Source organism: Haemorhous mexicanus, chromosome 23 (assembly GCF_027477595.1).
Source record: "Haemorhous mexicanus isolate bHaeMex1 chromosome 23, bHaeMex1.pri, whole genome shotgun sequence".
Taxonomy (NCBI): Eukaryota; Metazoa; Chordata; class Aves; order Passeriformes; family Fringillidae; genus Haemorhous; species Haemorhous mexicanus.
This window is the reverse complement of record NC_082363.1, coordinates 2,087,004-2,105,084: the sequence shown is the minus strand read 5'-3', so window position 1 is coordinate 2,105,084 and position 18,081 is coordinate 2,087,004. Positions and strand designations below refer to the sequence as shown.

Genomic DNA, 18,081 nt, shown 5'->3' with positions numbered 1-18,081 from the left:
CCCATTTCTGGGAGGTTTGAGTAATTCAGACCAAAATCACGAATTCACCAGCAAAGCTGGAGCTGCTCCAAACATCCCCAACTGGAGAACGCTGCAGGTAAAAATAGCAGGGAAAAAAGGAAGATCCACCCCTAAAAAATCCCATTTTTTTAGGATTTGGAGTAGAACTCAGGAATACAAACCAGGGTCCCACAGGCTGGGAACAGAACACCTCTCTCCTGGTGGATTTGGAGGTAAAAATATCAGAGAGAAGAAGATCCACCCCTAAAATAATCCCATTTTCTTAGATTTGGAGTAGAACTCAGAAATACAAACCAGGGTCCCATGGGGTGGGAAGAGAACACCTCGTTCCTGGTGGATCTGGAGATAAAATAATGAACTTGTTTTGCAGAAAATAGGAAGATCCACCCCTAAAAACCCAATTTTCCTGGGATTTGGAGAAGAAATCAGGAATACAAACCAGACTTGCTCCTGGTGGATCTGTCCCATCCTGCCTCCCGGGAGCTCCAAACCCTCAATCTGGGATTTCAGGCTCAGGATCCCTCCCCCATTCCCTGTTCCAGCCAATCCCAGGATTCCCAGAGCCTCCCAGCTGCTCCCAGCCCCGGGAGCTCTGGGGGCTGGCAAAACGCTCCACGAAGGGAATTAATAAATGAATAATAAATTAATAACAAATGAGTAACAAGTGAATAACGAAGGATGGAGCCCGAGCTGTTCTTTACAGCCTTTATTGCAGGTGCACAGGTAACCCTGCACAGGTGTGAGGGTCACTCTGGGGTCACTCCGGGGTCACTCTGGGGTCACTCCGGGGTCACTCAGCCCTCAGGCAGTCGCTGCCTTCTGCTTGTAGGTGGCCATCATCTTCTTGATCTCAGCGATGGCTTTGCCAGGGTTCAGCCCCTGTGGGAGGGGCTGGTCAGAGCCAGGGGGGCTGCAGCACCTCCCTCCCCTCCCTCCTTCCTCCCTCCCTCCCTCCTCCTCATCCCAGCCCTACTGAACTCCCAACCCTGCTGCTGTTCCACCTTTTTTCCCTAAAACCTGGAACTCAGCTGATGCTCTCCTTCCTTTCAAACCCCAGCAGGGCACAGGATGGGTTACAATTGTAATGAACTCCCAAATCTGCTGCTATTCCATCTTTTTTCCTCCCCAAAAAGCTGGGATTTGGCTGGTTCTGTCCTTTTTTAAAAGCTGGGAGGTCACAGGATGGATCCAAGCCACAGCAAACTCACAAATCTGCTGCTGCTCCACCTCTTTTCCCCCTAAAACCTGGAGCTGAGCTGGTTCTGTCCTTCCTTCCTTCCACTGGGAGGTCACAGGTGGGATCCAAGCCACAATAAAACCACAACTGAGTTGCTACTCATAGAAATACTTGGTACAGGAGGTGCCCAGCCCCCTTTTTTCCCAAAAAGCCTGGAGTTCAGCCAGATATTCTCCTTCCTTCCACACCCTGGGAGGTCACAGGCTGGATCCAAGTGACAGCAACTCACAATCTGCTGCTGCTCTGCCTTTTTTCCCCTAAAACCTGGAATTTGGCTGACATTCTCCTTCCTCTCTGCACTGAGCAGGTGCTCAGCATCCCTTTTCCCCCTAAAAGCTGGAGTTGAGCTGATTCTGTCCTTCCTTCCACACCCTGGGAGGTCACAGGAGGGATCCAAGTGACAGCAAACTCCCAAGTCTGCTGCTGCCCCCCTTTTTTATCCCCTAAAAGCTGGAATTTGGCTGATATTGTCCTTCCTTTCTGTGCTGGGAGACCGCAGGACAGATTTAAACCGCAGCAAACTCACAAATGTGCTGCTACTCATTCAAATATTTGTTAGAGGAGCTGCTCAACACCTCTTTTTTCCCTAAGAAATCCCAGTCCAGCCTGACAGGAACCCTCCTTTCCATCCCAGGGAGGTTCAGGACACCTGGGCCAGCTCTGACTCCAGCCAGGCTGGGAATTCCAGAGGGTCCAAGTGCAGCTCTGCCCCATCCCAGACTCACTTTGGGGGCAGACTGGGAATTCCAGGTGCAGCTCTGCCCCATCCCAGCCTCACTTTGGGGGCAGACTGGGAATTCCAGGGGGTCCAGGTGCAGCTCTGCCCCATCCCAGCCTCAGTTTCCCTGGGAAGAGCGGCCCAGCCTGGAGCAGGACGCGGAGCTGGAGCTCCCCTCCTGCCCCTGGAGCTGGGCTTTGATGGGGATCAAAGGGAGATTCAGGACGGAATTCCAGGTTTTTATGGGTGTCTGGATTTCCAGAGGCAGCCTGACTGCAGGGCTGCGGGGTGTTCCTGCTCTGGGATGATGAAAGCTGTGGGGTCGAGCCCTGCCAGGGAGCCGCTCCTCACTCCCAGCAGCGAGGCTGGACAGAGGCACACTGGGAAAGCTCCCTCTGCTCTGCACAGGAAGGGCTCACAAATTCCCTGGAATGCTCAGAAATTCCCTGGAGCTCTCCTGGCAGGCCCTGCTCCCAAACCCTGGGCTCAGAGGAGGAAAAGCTGATCCCAGCATTGGCTCTGCTGGGAGCTCTGGGTGTCCCCAGGCTCAGCAGAACGGGGAAGTCTGGGGAAAACTGGGACCTAAAAGGACCTTTTCCTCTGAAAACCACCAGGAATTCCAGAAAAGGGATGGGGAGACCTCACTGTGGCCTTGCTGCAGCTCAGGGGGGGCAGTGACAATATAAAGGGACATGGTTTGAGGTTTGGGTGGGATACTGGGGTAAACCCCTCCCTGTGAGGGAGGAGAGGCCCTGGGATGGAATTCCCAGAGGAGCTGTGGCTGCTCCAGCCCTGGAGATGTCCAGAGCCAGCCTGGATGGGGCTGGAGCACCCTGGGCCAGTGGAGGGTGTCCCTGCCATGGAACGAGAGGAACTTTAAGGTCCCTTCCAGCCCAAACCCCTCCAGGATTCCACGTGCTGGTTTAGGTGGGAAATTGGGATAAACCCCTCCCTGTGGGTGTGGAGAGGCCCTGGGATGGCATTCCCAGAGAGGCTGTGGCTGTCCCTGGACCGCTGGCAGTGCCCAGGCCTGGCTGGGGCAGATGGGCCAGCGCCATGTCCTGGTGTCCTGGCAGGGCTGGCACTGCCACTGTGACCTGACTGCTCTCTCCATGCCAGGCTGTGCTCCCTGCCCGTGCCCCCCATGCCAGGCCGTGGCACTGCCCCTGTGACCCCTGGCTCCCTCCATGCCAGCCCATGCCCCGTGTCCCCTCCATGCCAGGCTGTGACACTGCCCCAGTGACTCGTGTCCCCCCATGCCAGGCCGTGCCCCATGTCCTGTGTCCACCCCTGCCAGGCTGTGCCCCATGTCCTGTGTCCACCCATGCCATCCTGTGCCCCATGTCCCCTCCATGCCAGGCCATGTTCCCTCCATGCCAGCCTGTGCCCCATGTCCCCCCACGCCAGGCCGTGTCTCCCTGTGCCAGCCCACGCCCCGTGTCCTATGTCCCCCCTCCGCCAGGCTGTGCCCCATGCCTTGTGTTCACCCATGCCAGGCTGTGCCCCATATCCCCTCCATGCCGGGCTGTGACACTGCCCTAGTGATTCACGTCCCCCCATGCCAGGCTGTGCCCCATGCCCTGTGTCCCCTCCATGCCAGTCTGTGACACTGTCCCAGTGAGTCGTGTCCCCTCCATGCCAGTCTGTGACACTGCCCCAGTGACTCGTGTCCCCTCCATGCCAGTCTGTGACACTGCCCCAGTGACTCGTGTCCCCTCCATGCCAGTCTGTGACACTGCCCCAGTGACTCGTGTCCCCTCCATGCCAGTCTGTGACACTGCCCCAGTGACTCGTGTCCCCTCCATGCCAGTCTGTGCCCCATGTATCTCCATGCCAGCCCATGTGCCCCCATGCCAGCCCACACCCCGTGTCCCCCGTGCCTTGTGACCCCCTGTGCCAGCCCACACCCCATGTCCCCCCATGCCAGCTCTTGTCCCCCCATGTCCTGTGACCCCTCTATGCCAGCCCGTGTCCCACCATGTGCCCCCATGTCCCGTGTCCCCCCCATGCCAGCCTGTGCCCTGTGTCCCCGCGTCCCCCCATGCCAGCCCATGTCCCCCTGTGTCCTGCGTCCCTCCATGCCAGCCCATGGCCCCCATGTCCCCCCATGTCCGTGTCCCCTCGTGTCCCCCGTGCCGTACCTTGGGGCAGGTGCGGGTGCAGTTCATGATGGTGTGGCAGCGGTACAGCGAGAACGGGTCCTGCAGCTGCGCCAGGCGCTCCTCCGTGAACTCATCGCGGGAATCGATCATCCAGCGGTACGCCTGGGGACAGGGACACGGGGGGACACTGCTGGGACACTGCTGGGACAGGGACACTGTGGGACACTCCTGGGGACACTGCTGGGACAGGGACACCGCTGGAGACAGGGACACCGCTGGAGACAGGGACACTGCTGGGGACACTGTGGGACAGGGACACTGCTGGGGACACTGTGGGACTGGGACACTGCTGGGGACACTGTGGGACACTGCTGGGACACCGCTGGAGATAGGAACACTGCTGGGACAGGGACACTGCTGGGGACACTGTGGGACACTGCTGGGACAGGGACACTACTGGGACAGGGACACTGTTGGGGACAGGGACACTGCTGGGGACAGGGACACTGCTGGGGACACTGCTGGGACAGGGACACTGCTGGGGACACTGTGGGACACTGCTGGGGACACTGTGGGACTGGGACACTGCTGGGGACAGGGACACTGCTAGGGACACTGCTGGGACAGGGACACTGCTGGGGACACTGTGGGACACTGCTGGGGACACTGTGGGACTGGGACACTGCTGGGGACAGGGACACTGCTGGGACAGGGACACTGCTGGGACAGGGACACTGCTGGGGACACTGCTGATACACTGCTGGGACACCACAAACACTGCTGGGGACAGGGACACTGCTGGGGACACACTCCCTGCTGGCACCAGCGGGGATCCCACAGTGACACCCACCCAGGAGTGCCAGGCCAGGCCGGTGACACCGATGCCTGAGGATTTTATATTCTGCATTTTGGAGCTCCTGTGCTGCCTTAGTGCCCAACTCCAAACCCCAGACAGGGCCAGCTGCTGCTCTCCCGCTCTGGTCACACACAACAATTCCTCTGGGCCTGAAACTCAAGGACACCCTCCAGCCCCAGGGCCCAAAAAGGATAAACAAAATGAGTTGGGGGGCAGCAAACCTGGGGTAAATGACTTCATCACCTGAAGCTGTAATTGGAGCATTAACCCCTGATATGGAAATGGGGTTAACAATTTATAATTGTCTGAAAAACTCGTGCCCATCATCCATTTTGGGTGTAGCCTTGGAGGTTTCTGACTGCCCAAGGTGTGCCTACTGAAGGCCTTCAAAAAATACCCACTTCATCCTCTTAACCCTGTCAGATCTCTGGTCTAGGCAGCCACTCCAAGGCACCCACACCGGCCAGGTGACACTGACACTGGCAGGTGACAAAGTGTCTGGCCTCACCTGCATGAGCACAGCAGGGCCCAGGTACTTGTCCCCGTTCCACCAGTAGCTGGGACAGCTGGTGCTGCAGCAGGCACACAGGATGCACTCGTAGAGCCCGTCCTGCGAGGGAGGGGACAGGCAGGCTGTCACCACGGGGCTGGTGACACAGGGATCCACCCCTGTCCCCACGGAGCAGCTCCCGCGTGAGGCAGCAATTCCTGAGGGGAACAATCCCGACCCTCCCAGACCAGGGCCAGGAGCTGCCCCCCATGGTCCTTGTGGCCCCCCCAGGGTCCTTGTGGCCCCCCCCAGGGTCCTCGTGGCCCCTCCATGGTTCTTGTGGTCCCCCCATTGTCCTCATAGTCCCCTCACGGCTCTTTTGCCCCTGCCAGGGTCCTTGTGGTCCCCCCAGGGTCCTTGTGGTCCCCCCAGGGTCCTTGTGGCCCCCTTCCAGCTCAGGGTGTTTATTCCATGGTTCCAGGAGCCACACAATGAACCAGGGTCTGGGGCAGCAGGGGAAGGGCACGGCCTGGAGAGGAAGGGGGAGCTGCTGGGTTCTCCTGCACCCCTGCCTTGGGTTCCTGCACTCCCACCTCGGGCTCCCCTGCACTCCTGCCCTGGGTTCCTGCACTCCCACCTCGGGTTCTCCTGCACCCCTGCCTTGGGTTCCTGCACTCCCACCTTGGGTTCTCCTGCACCCCTGCCTCGGGCTCCTGCACTCCCACCTCGGGCTCTCCTGCACTCCCAGCTCGGGCTCTCCTGCACTCCCAGCTCGGGCTCTCCTGCACTCCCAGCTCATCCCAGCCAGGATAGGCAGAGATTTGTCCCCAGTGGACAATCCCAGGGGTGCTCAGCAGGAAGAGAGGGCAGAGTCTGCCTGGCAGCTCCGGGTGCAGCCTGTCCTTGAGGGCACCCTAGCACAGAACAGGGCAGGTCCTGGATCACCTCCCCCCTGGATCACATCCCCTCGGGATCCCTTTCCTCCTGGATCACTTCCCTGTTTTTATGGGCAGGTTTTTTTTCCAGGCACAGGAGGAGTCCAATACTATGTGGAAGTGATCCAGGCAGCTCTGCTCATTCCTGCTGGAATGAGGAGCTGATTTCTCATCCTGGACAGGAAACTGAGGAGCTCAGGCTCCCCTGAGCCTCCCTGTGGCCCAGCAACTTCTCCCAGACAGAGACAGAGCCCAACCTGGCTTAATTCATATTCCTGAAAGTTATTCTGGGATAAAAGTTTGAGCTCAGGAGATTCCTGGTGCCAGAATTCCCAGCAGTTCCTAACAAGCCTTTGAGAAGAGCTGCCAGCCCCAAGGGCAGAGCTCCCCCTCCTCACTCCAAATCTCATTTTTAACTGCACCACTCTGAAGGATCAAGGATTTAAAGGAATTTTTCAGCCAAATCCAAGTTTCTCCTGCACACAGGCTGATCCCAAAGGGAGAGGAATTCCAGCAAAGGGATCAAGAGCCATTTTCCAGGTGTGGCTTTTGGGTTTTCTGGTTCCCACCTGGCTGAGGAAGGGACTCCCAGGGCAGGGAAACTCCCTTTGGAGCTCACAGGGATCAGAGAAGCTGGAGGTGCTGCCCCTGGACAGAGATTCCTGCAGCCTGTCCAGCCCTGGGGCTGCTCAGGTGTCACACCAGGGGCTATTATGGGATGTCAGCTTGCAGATGCCCAGGGGACACCTGTAGTGTTTCCCTGAACCCCTCTGCTCAGCCTCCCTTCCTGCTGCTCACATCCACCTCTCCCTCCCAAAATGGAGATCTGCCACCTCCCCAGCGGAGCAAGGACAGGCTGAGCTCAGAATCCTGGAATGATGGATCCATCCTGGCAGCTCAGGGGAAAAACCCTTCCTGATCTGCTGCTAATCCCTGTGGCAGCCATGGAAATCCACCCCAAACCTCGGCCACACCATCAGCCTTGTAAAGAGCTCAAAAAACTCCCCTCAAAATCCCCCCTGCTCAAGACAGACACCCCAAATCTTGCACTTGAGCTTTTCCCAGGAGCTTTCCAGGCTGCAAAAGCCCAGCGAGGTGGGAGCACAGCCAGACCCCCTCTCCCCACTGGAATGCAGAGCGCTCCCAGCAGCAGGAATTCCACAGGGGAATGGGATGGGGGGCAATGGGATCAGAGCCCCCTGGCAAGCCCAGCTCCCCGCCCTGAGCCAGCAGCCCCAGCTGTGGGGCCGTGTCCCACACTGTGGGAGGGGGTGTGGGACTGGGAAGGGGCTGAGGGCTCAGCTGTGAGCCGGGGCTGCTCTGGGAGGGGTTTCAGCACTGAAATGGCAGTGACCAGTTTCTGGCGGTCCTCTATGGACTGCAGGTACTGCTGCTTGCCCTCCTTGGACTCGTCCTTCTTCTTCAGGTAGGGCTCGATGGATTTGTACTGGGCGTAGAAGTTACTCAGGTCCTGGGGGCAGGAAAAGTACAGGGATCTGGTTATGGGGCTGAGGAGAATCAGGGAACAACCCCAGCCAGATCCAGCCCAAATCCCACCCCTGCTGTCCATGCCATGGGGCCCTGACCCCTCCCTTCAGCCCCACGCTCGGGGGCACAGCCTCTTCCCAAAATCCCACCTAAATCCCCTCCTGGCACAGCCTCACCTCAAACTCACACCTGAGCACCTGACCAGGAGGTGCCATTCCCTCCCCAGACCTGACACATTCCAGGCCAGCACACATTTAGTCACTGGGACCCACCCAAGGGACAGGTGAGCCCTGACCCTGGTGGCAGCTGCCACGCCCTGCTCCAGCCCAGGCTGTCCCCTGGCTGCTGCCAGCCCTGCACTCACCGGAACCAGGTCCTTCACCACGTACATGTGGGGCAGGGGGTAGATTTTGGTGACTTTGCTGAGGTCACTGTCGATTTTTTTGATGCAGGCCAGGGTGTTGCCCCCTCCGATGTTCATGGCACAGGAGCCGCAGATCCCTGAGGGAGAAGAGCAGAGCCAAGTGTGGGACTCTCCCTCCTGGCCCCAAAAATCCCCCTGGGCTGTCCTGGGGAAACTCTGCTTGGCTCTTCCCAATCCACCAGGATCCCAAAAAAACTCTTCCCAACCCAACAGGGTCTTGGGAAACCCCTTCCCAACCCACCAGGATCCTCACCCGTCCCAGAAAACATCCTGGAGAGGCTCTTCCCAACCTTCTGGGATCCTCACTTACCCCAAAAAATCTCTTCTCACCACACCAGGGTCCTCACCCATCCCACAAAACCTCATCACAGGTTCTGGAAAAGCCTCTTGAGGCCTCAGCCATCCCCAAAAAAACCCTTCTTGTTCTTTCAGTGTCCTCACCTGTCCTGGAAAACCTCTTCCCAACCTGCCAGGGTCCCAAAAAACCTCTTCCCAATCCACCAGATTCCCAAAAAACTCCTTTCACTCCACCCCAGGGTCTTTATCTATCCCACAAATGCCCCAAAGGAGAAGAAAGCCGGAATTCACCACTGGGGCTGAAAGTTTTTAACTTCAGCAAGGATCAAACACGGGAGCTGCTTCCACCAGCACCAAAACCCCTTTTTCCATGGGGCAGCTCCTTCCCCAGCAGCACATGAGGGGGCTGGGTGTGATTTGGGGAGGGGACAACATCCAGCTCGGCCCTCGGGTTTGGGGCACGAGGTGGGAGCCGAGGGAGGCATAAAATAAATAAAAAATAAAAAACACAACAAAAAATGGCATTAAAACCTGGGGAACTGCTGCAGCCTCCTCAGCCAGAGAATCCCAGGGCTTGCAGGGATGGAAGGGACCTCTGGGAATCATCCAGGGCAACCTTGGAGCAGGTGGCACTGGAATGTGTCCAGGGGGTTGGGACCTCCCTGGGCTCTGTCCAACCTTTTTTGTCCCTAAAAGCCCCGACTGGGCCTGGCTTTGTCCTTCCTTCCTGTGCCGGGAGGTCACAGGACGGATCCAAGCTGGAGTAAACCAACCACTCATGGGATTAGCAGTCAGAGGAGGTGCTCAGCACCCCTTTTTTCCCTAAAACCTGGAATCCAGGCTGACACTGCCCTTCATTTCATGCCCCTGGAGGTCACAGGATGGATTCCAGTGACAGCAAACTCACAAACCCTCACAAACCTCACTCGACCCTTTTTCCCTCCAAAAGCTGGAGCTGGAGTTCCACTCCAGGGAAAGAACTTTTTTCCAAAAGTTCAGCTGGAATTTTTGTGTTTTAATGGAATTTTAGTGTTTTAATTTGAGGTTGCTGCTCCTTATCCTGTCTCAGCACCACTAGGAAGGGTCTGGCACCACCCCCTGGAAATATCCGTAAGGATTGATGGGATCCCCTCTCAGCCTCCCCATCTCTGGAATAAACAGGCCCAGCTCCCACAGCCTCTCCTCACAGAAGGGGAATAAAATGCCCCAAATCATCCCCAAAATTCAGGAATGTAACCCCATTCCCCCCAGCAGGAGCCCCCTCCCCTCGTGCTCATTGCCAGGGCACAAACTGCCCTCCCGAAGGTGACAGGAGGCAGCAGGGCCACAAAAATAGCCCAACAAAGGGATGAAATGACTCCTCCGAGGGTGTCCCAGCCCCTGCACTGCCACGAGGTTCCTCCCACTGCAGAAAGGCTCCCAAGCATTTTCCAGCCAGCTGGGAGGGGAGCAGGGCCTGCAGCAGGAATGTGGGACTGGGGGAGCCACAGAGGGGCAGGATGGAACCAGCTCGGCCTGAAAACCCGTCCAGTCCAGGGAAAATATTCAGGGCAAAAGTTCTGGCTGTCTGGGAGCCCCAGTCTGTGTGGAATTCCTGCCCTGCCGTGCAGATTCCAGAGGAAAAGGTGCCTCAGGAAAAGGTGCCTCGGGAGTGCTGCTTTCCATTCCCACCCCAGACAAAACATCCCCAGGCACTGCCTGCCCTGAGACTGCCCCTGCCTGCAGACCCACCTCAGTAATGCAGAGCCATTCCAGTCTGGAATGCAACCCCACAGCCCAGCAAGCCCCCTAAATCCAGAGCCATTCCAGCCAGGAATGCACTCCCACAGCCCAGTGTGACCCGTGACTCAGGAGTTTTTCCCAGGGGAAGTCTGACAGCAGCCCCAAACCAGATCTGGGAGCAGCCACAACCCCAAACCACCAGTGCCCTTTTCCTCAACCCACCCCTGCCCTCGGCCAAAGGGCCAAGGAGAAGATTCCTGGAGCTGTTCCTCGAAGTCCCAAGTGCTCTCTCCCAGCTCACCCAGTCTGATTCCTGGCACAGCCCCCACTGCTCCCACTCCAGCCCTGCCCTCTCAGCCCCGCTGCTGGAATCCTTCCCTCATCTCCCCACGCACTGGGAGGCAGCAGAGGAACCAGACTGAGAGAAACTGGAACAACTGGGAGCTGTGGAAGGAATTACTGGAGCTGGCAGCTCAGAATTGTGTCATTACACCCTGGGAGCACCAACTCCAGCTTTACTCCCTGGGTCACTTGGGTGTTTTATCCCCTGGGTGGGAGGAGGGAGTTCTGAGCAGTTCCACTCCCTGGGTCACTTGGATGTTTTATCCCCAAAAGTGAGAGGAGAGGGGTTCTGAGCAGTTTTACCCTTAGTTCACTTGGTTTTATCCCCACAGGTGGAGGAGAGTTTTACTCCCTGGGTCACTCGGGTGTTTTATCCCCAGATGTGGGAGGGGAGGGGTTCTGAGCAGTTTTACTCCTTGGTTCACCCAGGTGTTTCATACCCATGGGTGGGAGGGGAGAGGTTCTGAGCAGTTTTACTCCTTGGTTCATTTAGGTGTTTTATCCCACAGTGGGAGGAAAGGGGGTCTGAGCAGTTTTACTCCTTGGTTTATTTGGGTGTTTTATCCCACAGTAGGAGGAGAGGGGGTCTGAGCAGTTTTACTCCCTGGTTCATTTGGGTGTTTTATCCCACAGTGGGAGGAGAGGAGAGGTTCTCAGCAGTTTTATTCCTCGGTGTTTTATCCCCAGAGATGGGAGGAGAGGGGTTCTGAGCAGTTTTACTGCCTGGCTCACTCAGGTGTTTTACCCCCAGGGATGCGAGAGGAGGGGTTCTGAGCTCCCTGAGCTCCCACAGTCAGCACCCACAGCATTCCAAGGCCGTTCCAGGTGGGAATGTGCTGTCCTTACCCTCCCTGCAGGACCTGCGGAAGGTCAGCGTGGAGTCCATCTCGTTCTTGATCTTGATCAGGGCATCGAGCACCATGGGCCCACACCTGTGGCACAAATCCCAAATCACCCACCCTGCAGAGCCCCCAGACGCAGGGTCTGACCCCTGCACCCACACCCAGCAGCACCTGAAAGGGTTTTTAACAATTCCCATTAATTGTGTGAATCCCAGGGATCAAAGAGGGATCTCTGAGCAGCAGGGCAGCCCAGGGGCAGGGTGGGTCAGACTCTTGTGACCACTGAGGGCTTGGCCAAGCCAAACCCCAGTGACCTGTGCTGGCCCCTTTTCCCCTCTCGGGGTCAGGCTGTGACAGCCCTGCCTGGCCCCTGAGTCACGAGGGACAGGGACAAACACCGGGGGACAATTTCTGTCATTTGACACCCAGGACACCACCCAGGGATTGTTCACTGGGGCAAAGCCACCCCAAAAACGGAGCTGTGGCTCCTGTGGGGTTTGGGTAGGGCTGGGTGGGAGTGGGAGCTCCTGGAAGGGTTTGGGGTGGATCCCTCTGGAAGGTTTTGCGGTGGATTCCACTGGAGGAGCCCTTGGGAAGGGTTTGGGGTGGGTTCCTCTGGAGCAGCCCTTGGGAAGGGTTTGGGGTGGATTCCTCTGGAGGAGCCCTTGGGAAGGGTTTGGGGTGGGTTCCACTGGAGGAGCCCTTGGGAAGGATTTGGGGTGGGTTCCACTGGAGGAGCCCTTGGGAAGGGTTTGGGGTGGGTTCCTCTGGAGGAGCCCTTGGGAAGGGTCTGGGGTGGATCCCTCTGGAGGTGCCCTTGGGAAGGGTTTGGGGTGGGTTCCTCTGGAGCAGCCCTTGGGAAGGGTTTGGGGTGGGTTCCACTGGAGGAGCTCCTGGGAAGGGTTTGGGGTGGGTTCCTCTGGAGCAGCCCTTGGGAAGGGTTTGGGGTGGGTTCCACTGGAGGAGCTCCTGGGAAGGGTTTGGGGTGGATCCCTCTGGAGGAGCCCTTGGGAAGGGTTTGGGGTGGGTTCCACTGGAGGAGCTCCTGGGAAGGGTCTGGAGTGGATCCCTCTGGAGGAGCTCAGGGAAATCCAGGCCCAGCATCCACAGGGAGGTTTCTGAGCCCCTTCCCAGGATCCTAGGGAAGCAGGAGCTGCTCTGGGATGCCACAGATATGGGAAGGGTGGATAGAGCTCCCTGGGAATTGTGCATTCCAGAAGGGACCATCCCTGGGCTGGAGGGACCTTCCCATCCCATTCCCAGGGGCAGGGACACCTTCCTCTACCCCAGGCAGATCCAAGCCCCATACAGGCTGGCCTGGGACACTTCCACAGCTTCTCTGGGAATTCTTTGCCAGCCTCGTGGGGAAGAATTCCTTCCCAACATCCCATCTAAACCTCACCCAGGGAAGAATTCCTTCCCAGTATCCCACCCAAACCTCTCCTCTTTCAGTTCAAACCCTGTCCCCTGCCACTGCTCCTGACACCTGCCAGGCCACCAACAGGCCTTGGGAAAAGCTGCTCTCCCTCTTCTTTGGCAGCCCCCAAACTTTCCAAATAAATCAGGTCTATTAAAGCCACCAGCACCTCTTTAACCCATCCCAGGGATGGTCCAGAAATGTGGAAAACCTGTTTTTTCCTGTGGAAAATCTGCGTTTTCCTGGGGTAACATCCACAGTGCCTGTGGAAAATCTGCTTTATCCAGTGGAAAATTTGCTTTTTCCTATGGAATATGTGCTTAAATCTGCTTTTTCCTGGGATAACACCCACAGCTCCTGTGGAAAATCTGCCTTTTCCTTGAGAAAATTTGCTTAAATCCGCTTTTTCCAGGGATGACACCCACGGTGGCTGTGCCAGAGGTGAGCAGCCCCTTCCCAGCCATTCCCTGGAGCTGGGATTGCTCCCCAGCCCCATTCCCAGGGGACACCCACTTGTTCAGGTCCACCTCGTAGGTCTGCATGCGGGGTTTGTCCCCGGCCTTGTCGGGGTCCCATCTGTAGATGGCGAATTTCTTCAGCCGCGGTGCCGCCGCCGCCGTCTGCGCCTGCCGCAGCACCTGGATCCAGGGAAAAACAGCCTCAGATCCATCCTGGATCCAGGGAAAAACAGCCTCAGATCCCACCCCGGATCCAGGGAGAAACAGCCTCAGATCCACCCCGGATCCAGGGAAAAACAGCCTCAGATCCCATCCTGGATGCAGGGAAAAACAGCCTCAGATCCCACCCTCAGATCCAGGGAAAAACAGCCTCAGATCCCATCCTGGATCCAGGGAAAAACAGCCTCAGATCCAGGGAAAAACAGCCTCAGATCCCATCCCGGATCCAGGGAAAAACAGCCTCAGATCCCATCCTGGATGCAGGGAAAAACAGCCTCAGATCCCACCCTCGGATCCAGGGAAAAACAGCCTCAGATCCCATCATGGATCCAGGGAAAAACAGCCTCAGATCCAGGGAAAAACAGCCTCAGATCCCATCCTGGATCCAGGGAAAAACAGCCTCAGATCCCACCCTCGGATCCAGGGAAAAACAGCCTCAGATCCCATCATGGATCCAGGGAAAAACAGCCTCAGATCCAGGGAAAACAGCCTCAGATCGCATCCTGGATCCAGGAAAAACAGCCTCAGATCCCACCCTGGATCCAGGGAAAAACAGCCTCAGATCCCACCCCGGATCCAGGGAAAAACAGCCTCAGATCCATCCTGGATCCAGGGAAAAACAGCCTCAGATCCCATCCTGGATCCAGGGAAAAACAGCCTCAGATCCCACCCTCGGATCCAGGGAAAAACAGCCTCAGATCCATCCTGGATCCAGGGAAAAACAGCCTCAGATCCCACCCCGGATCCAGGGAAAAACAGCCTCAGATCCCATCCTGGATCCAGGGAGAAACAGCCTCAGATCCATCCTGGATCCAGGGAGAAACAGCCTCAGATCCCATCCTGGATCCAGGAAAAACAGCCTCAGATCCCACCCCGGATCCAGGGAAAAACAGCCTCAGATCCATCCTGGATCCAGGGAGAAACAGCCTCAGATCCCATCCTGGATCCAGGGAAAAACAGCCTCAGATCCCACCCCGGATCCAGGGAAAAACAGCCTCAGATCCCATCCCGGATCCAGGGAGAAACAGCCTCAGATCCACCCCGGATCCAGGGAAAAACAGCCTCAGATCCATCCTGGATCCAGGAAAAACAGCCTCAGATCCCATCATGGATCCAGGGAAAAACAGCCTCAGATCCCACCCCGGATCCAGGGAAAAACAGCCTCAGATCCCATCCTGGATCCAGGGAAAAACAGCCTCAGATCCCACCCTGGATCCAGGGAAAAACAGCCTCAGATCCCATCCCGGATCCAGGGAGAAACAGCCTCAGATCCACCCCGGATCCAGGGAAAAACAGCCTCAGATCCCATCCTGGATCCAGGAAAAACAGCCTCAGATCCATCCTGGATCCAGGGAAAAACAGCCTCAGATCCCACCCTGGATCCAGGGAAAAACAGCCTCAGATCCCACCCCGGATCCAGGGAAAAACAGCCTCAGATCCATCCTGGATCCAGGGAAAAACAGCCTCAGATCCCATCCTGGATCCAGGAAAAACAGCCTCAGATCCATCCTGGATCCAGGGAAAAACAGCCTCAGATCCCACCCCGGATCCAGGGAAAAACAGCCTCAGATCCCATCCTGGATCCAGGAGGAGATACACAGAAAATATATACATGTGTATATATTGAAAGCCATATTAAATATAGATATATAGACACATATATATAAAGATTTTTAAAGATAACAACTACATATATATTTACCCACACCCATATATATATAAATGATATTTTTGTTTGGAATTACGTGTGGATATATATGTGTATGCTGCGCATGTATCCACATCATTGCTATTATTTTGTGTGTACTTCTATATTATAGATATGACACTTTGTATATGACATATTTATATACACATATATAAATTGTATTACATAGATTATATAACAGATTGTATATGATATATATTTATATACACATATATAAATATATAGGCACAAACATGCATATATATGTGTATGCATATATGCACATTGCTTATGGTGTATTTTATTTATAAATTATATGTACATGTTTATAAATTATATGTATTTGCATATTCCACTGACTGTCATTATAATGGCATAATTACATGTTTACTTTATTTATATATTATGTTTAAAAATATATTCTATGTATTTATACAGTGTATATTACACACTATACAGAACACATCATATTTGTATTTATATATATGTGCACATACCCATATATATGCACATATAAGTCTACAATTTATATGCATTTTATATGGAACAAATTAATATATTCTATGTATGTTTATAAATTACACGTATTTAGAGCTGTGTTTGTAAATTATAAGTATTTGTATAGTGTAATTACAATAATATAATTATATTTTACATCTATATATCTTTATGCACAATTTATATACATTACTTATATATGTAATATAAAATGTCTGTAGATATATGTCTATAAATGTCTGTAGACAAATTTATATATAATATAATATGTATATACATCTATAATATATGCATATCCATTATATATATTTATAGATAGATATAAAAACAAAAATTTACATAAAGATATACATATTTACATATTTGTATATCTAGATAAATGATATGTATTTTTATATCATTTCTTAAAATTTTATATAAATCTATCCTGGGGCTCCCCCTGCCTGGATCCAGACCAATATTCCCGAAATTCCAACCCCGAGCTGCTCCTGGATCCATCAAATCCCAGAGGCTCTCCCTGCCCAGTTATCCTGGAATTCCCGAGCACGTCCTGCTCTTGCCGGGATCACCCTCGGCCCTGCTCCCTTGCTCTTCCCAATATTTTCCTGGAACGTTCTCCCTGCTCTTCCCAACGTTTTCCTGGAATGTTCCAAATGCTCTTCCCAAGCTTCTCCTGTAATGTTCCCCCTGCTCTTTTTCCAGCCTTTTCCCGGAATGTCCCCACTCCTTTTCCCAACCTTTTCCTGGAGTGTTCCCACTGCTCTTCCCAGCCTTTCCCAGGGCTCCACTTCCCGTCCCTGCTCCCCTCTCCCAGGATAACCCCACACTCCTGCTCCCACTGCTCTTCCCAACCTTTTCCTGAACCGCTCCCCGAATTTCCCCTTGTCCTTTATCTCCCCCAAACCCTTCCCAGACCCTTCCAGCTGCTCTCTGCCCCCAGCCCCTCCTCAGCCCCCCCCTTTTCCCGGCCATTCTTCCCCTATTTCATCTCCTCCTGGATCTTTCCTGCCCCCTCCCTCCATCCCCTTCTCCCGCTTCTCCTCCCCTCTCCCAAATCCCACAGATCCCTTCCTGCCCCTCTCCCACTAACCCTGTTCCTTCCCAAATCCCACAGATCCCCTCCAGCCCCCCTGCCACTGACCCTATTCCTTCCCAAATCCCACAAACCTCTCCAGCCCCCTCCCTTCTCCCACTGACCCTACTCCTTCCCAAATCCCACAGACCCCATTCCCTCGCACCCCACGCCATTTTCCTATCCACTCTTCCCAGATTTTCCCACATCCCAGTCCCCCTCCAGGCCCCCCAGCCCCTCTGAAACTGTTCCCCCTGCCCACCCCAATTCCCACACAGGCCCTTCCAGACCCCACAGACCCTCTCTCCCATCCTTTCCCTCCCCAATTCCCCCTTCCAGACCCCACAGACCCTCTCTCCCCCTCTTCCCCTCCCCAATTCCCCCTTCCAGACCCCACAGACCCTCTCTCCCATCCTTTCCCTCCCCAATTCCCCCTTCCAGACCCCACAGACCCTCTCTCCCATCCTTTCCCTCATGTCCATCCCCAATTCCGCCTTCCAGACCCCACAGACCCTCTCTCCCCCTCTTCCCCTCCCCAATTCCCCCTTCCAGACCCCACAGACCCTCTCTCCCATCCTTTCCCTCATGTCCATCCCCAATCCCCCTTCCAGACCCCACAGACCCTCTCTCCCACCCTTTCCCTCATGTCCTTCCCCAATTCCCCCTTCCAGACCCCACAGACCCTCTCCAGCCCCCTCCCCACAACTCCTTCCCCCCTCTTACCTCACCTGCCCCTGCCCCCAGCCCCCTCCTCAGCCCCTTCCCCAACCCTGCTCTCCTGTCCATCCCTGATTTCTCCACAATCCAGCTCCAGGCCCCCCACTCCAATTCCAGACCCCCCACTCCAGTTCCAGCCCCCTCCCCACAGCTCCCTCTCCCCCTCAGCTCACCGCCCTTCTCTTCCGCCCCCATCCCGGACCGCTGCAGCCCCCGCCCGCCTCTGCCACGCCTCTCCCCGCTCCATTGCCAGCCCCCGCGGCCGCCCCGGCCCCTCACCGTCCGCGGCCCGGCCCGCAGGAGCCGCGCGGGGACTCCGCGCCTCAAGGAGACTCCGACCGCGGCCGCCGCCATCTTGGCGCTGCGCAGTTCCGCCCGCCCCGGAAGCGCTCCTGCCGCCGCCATTGTCCTGCGCTGACGGAAGGCGCTCCCGCCATTTTGAGTGTGGCTGTGCCCTCAGGAGGGCGCCATGTTTGGTGTGGCGCGCCCTGTGGGACTGGAGCAGGACGCCAAAAACCCCCTTTTTTTTCCCTAAATTT

The 18,081-nt window shown here is 55.8% G+C and overlaps 1 protein-coding gene and 1 long non-coding RNA gene across 3 annotated transcripts; both read right to left on the bottom strand.

The window, feature by feature from the left end:
• Positions 1-712: 712 nt before the first annotated feature.
• On the bottom strand, positions 713-17,913 carry SDHB (succinate dehydrogenase complex iron sulfur subunit B). 2 transcript variants are annotated; one of them, XM_059866521.1, is made up of 8 exons: positions 17,822-17,913; positions 13,405-13,562; positions 11,479-11,564; positions 8,212-8,348; positions 7,714-7,830; positions 5,443-5,544; positions 4,118-4,240; positions 713-900 (listed from the first exon to the last, which is right to left on the bottom strand). In XM_059866521.1, the coding sequence occupies exons 1-8, from the start codon at positions 17,894-17,896 to the stop codon at positions 823-825; spliced, it is 876 nt and encodes a 291-aa protein (XP_059722504.1). In that variant the 5' UTR covers positions 17,897-17,913; the 3' UTR covers positions 713-822. The 2 variants fall into 2 exon arrangements, with proteins under 2 accessions (XP_059722504.1, XP_059722506.1); XM_059866523.1 differs by having other exon boundaries at positions 13,405-13,529; positions 17,822-17,911.
• Positions 5,873-7,707, bottom strand: LOC132337721 (uncharacterized). Its single transcript, XR_009489257.1, has 2 exons — positions 6,062-7,707; positions 5,873-6,017 (listed from the first exon to the last, which is right to left on the bottom strand). It is a non-coding gene; the product is annotated as an uncharacterized LOC132337721 (long non-coding RNA).
• Positions 17,914-18,081: the final 168 nt, after the last annotated feature.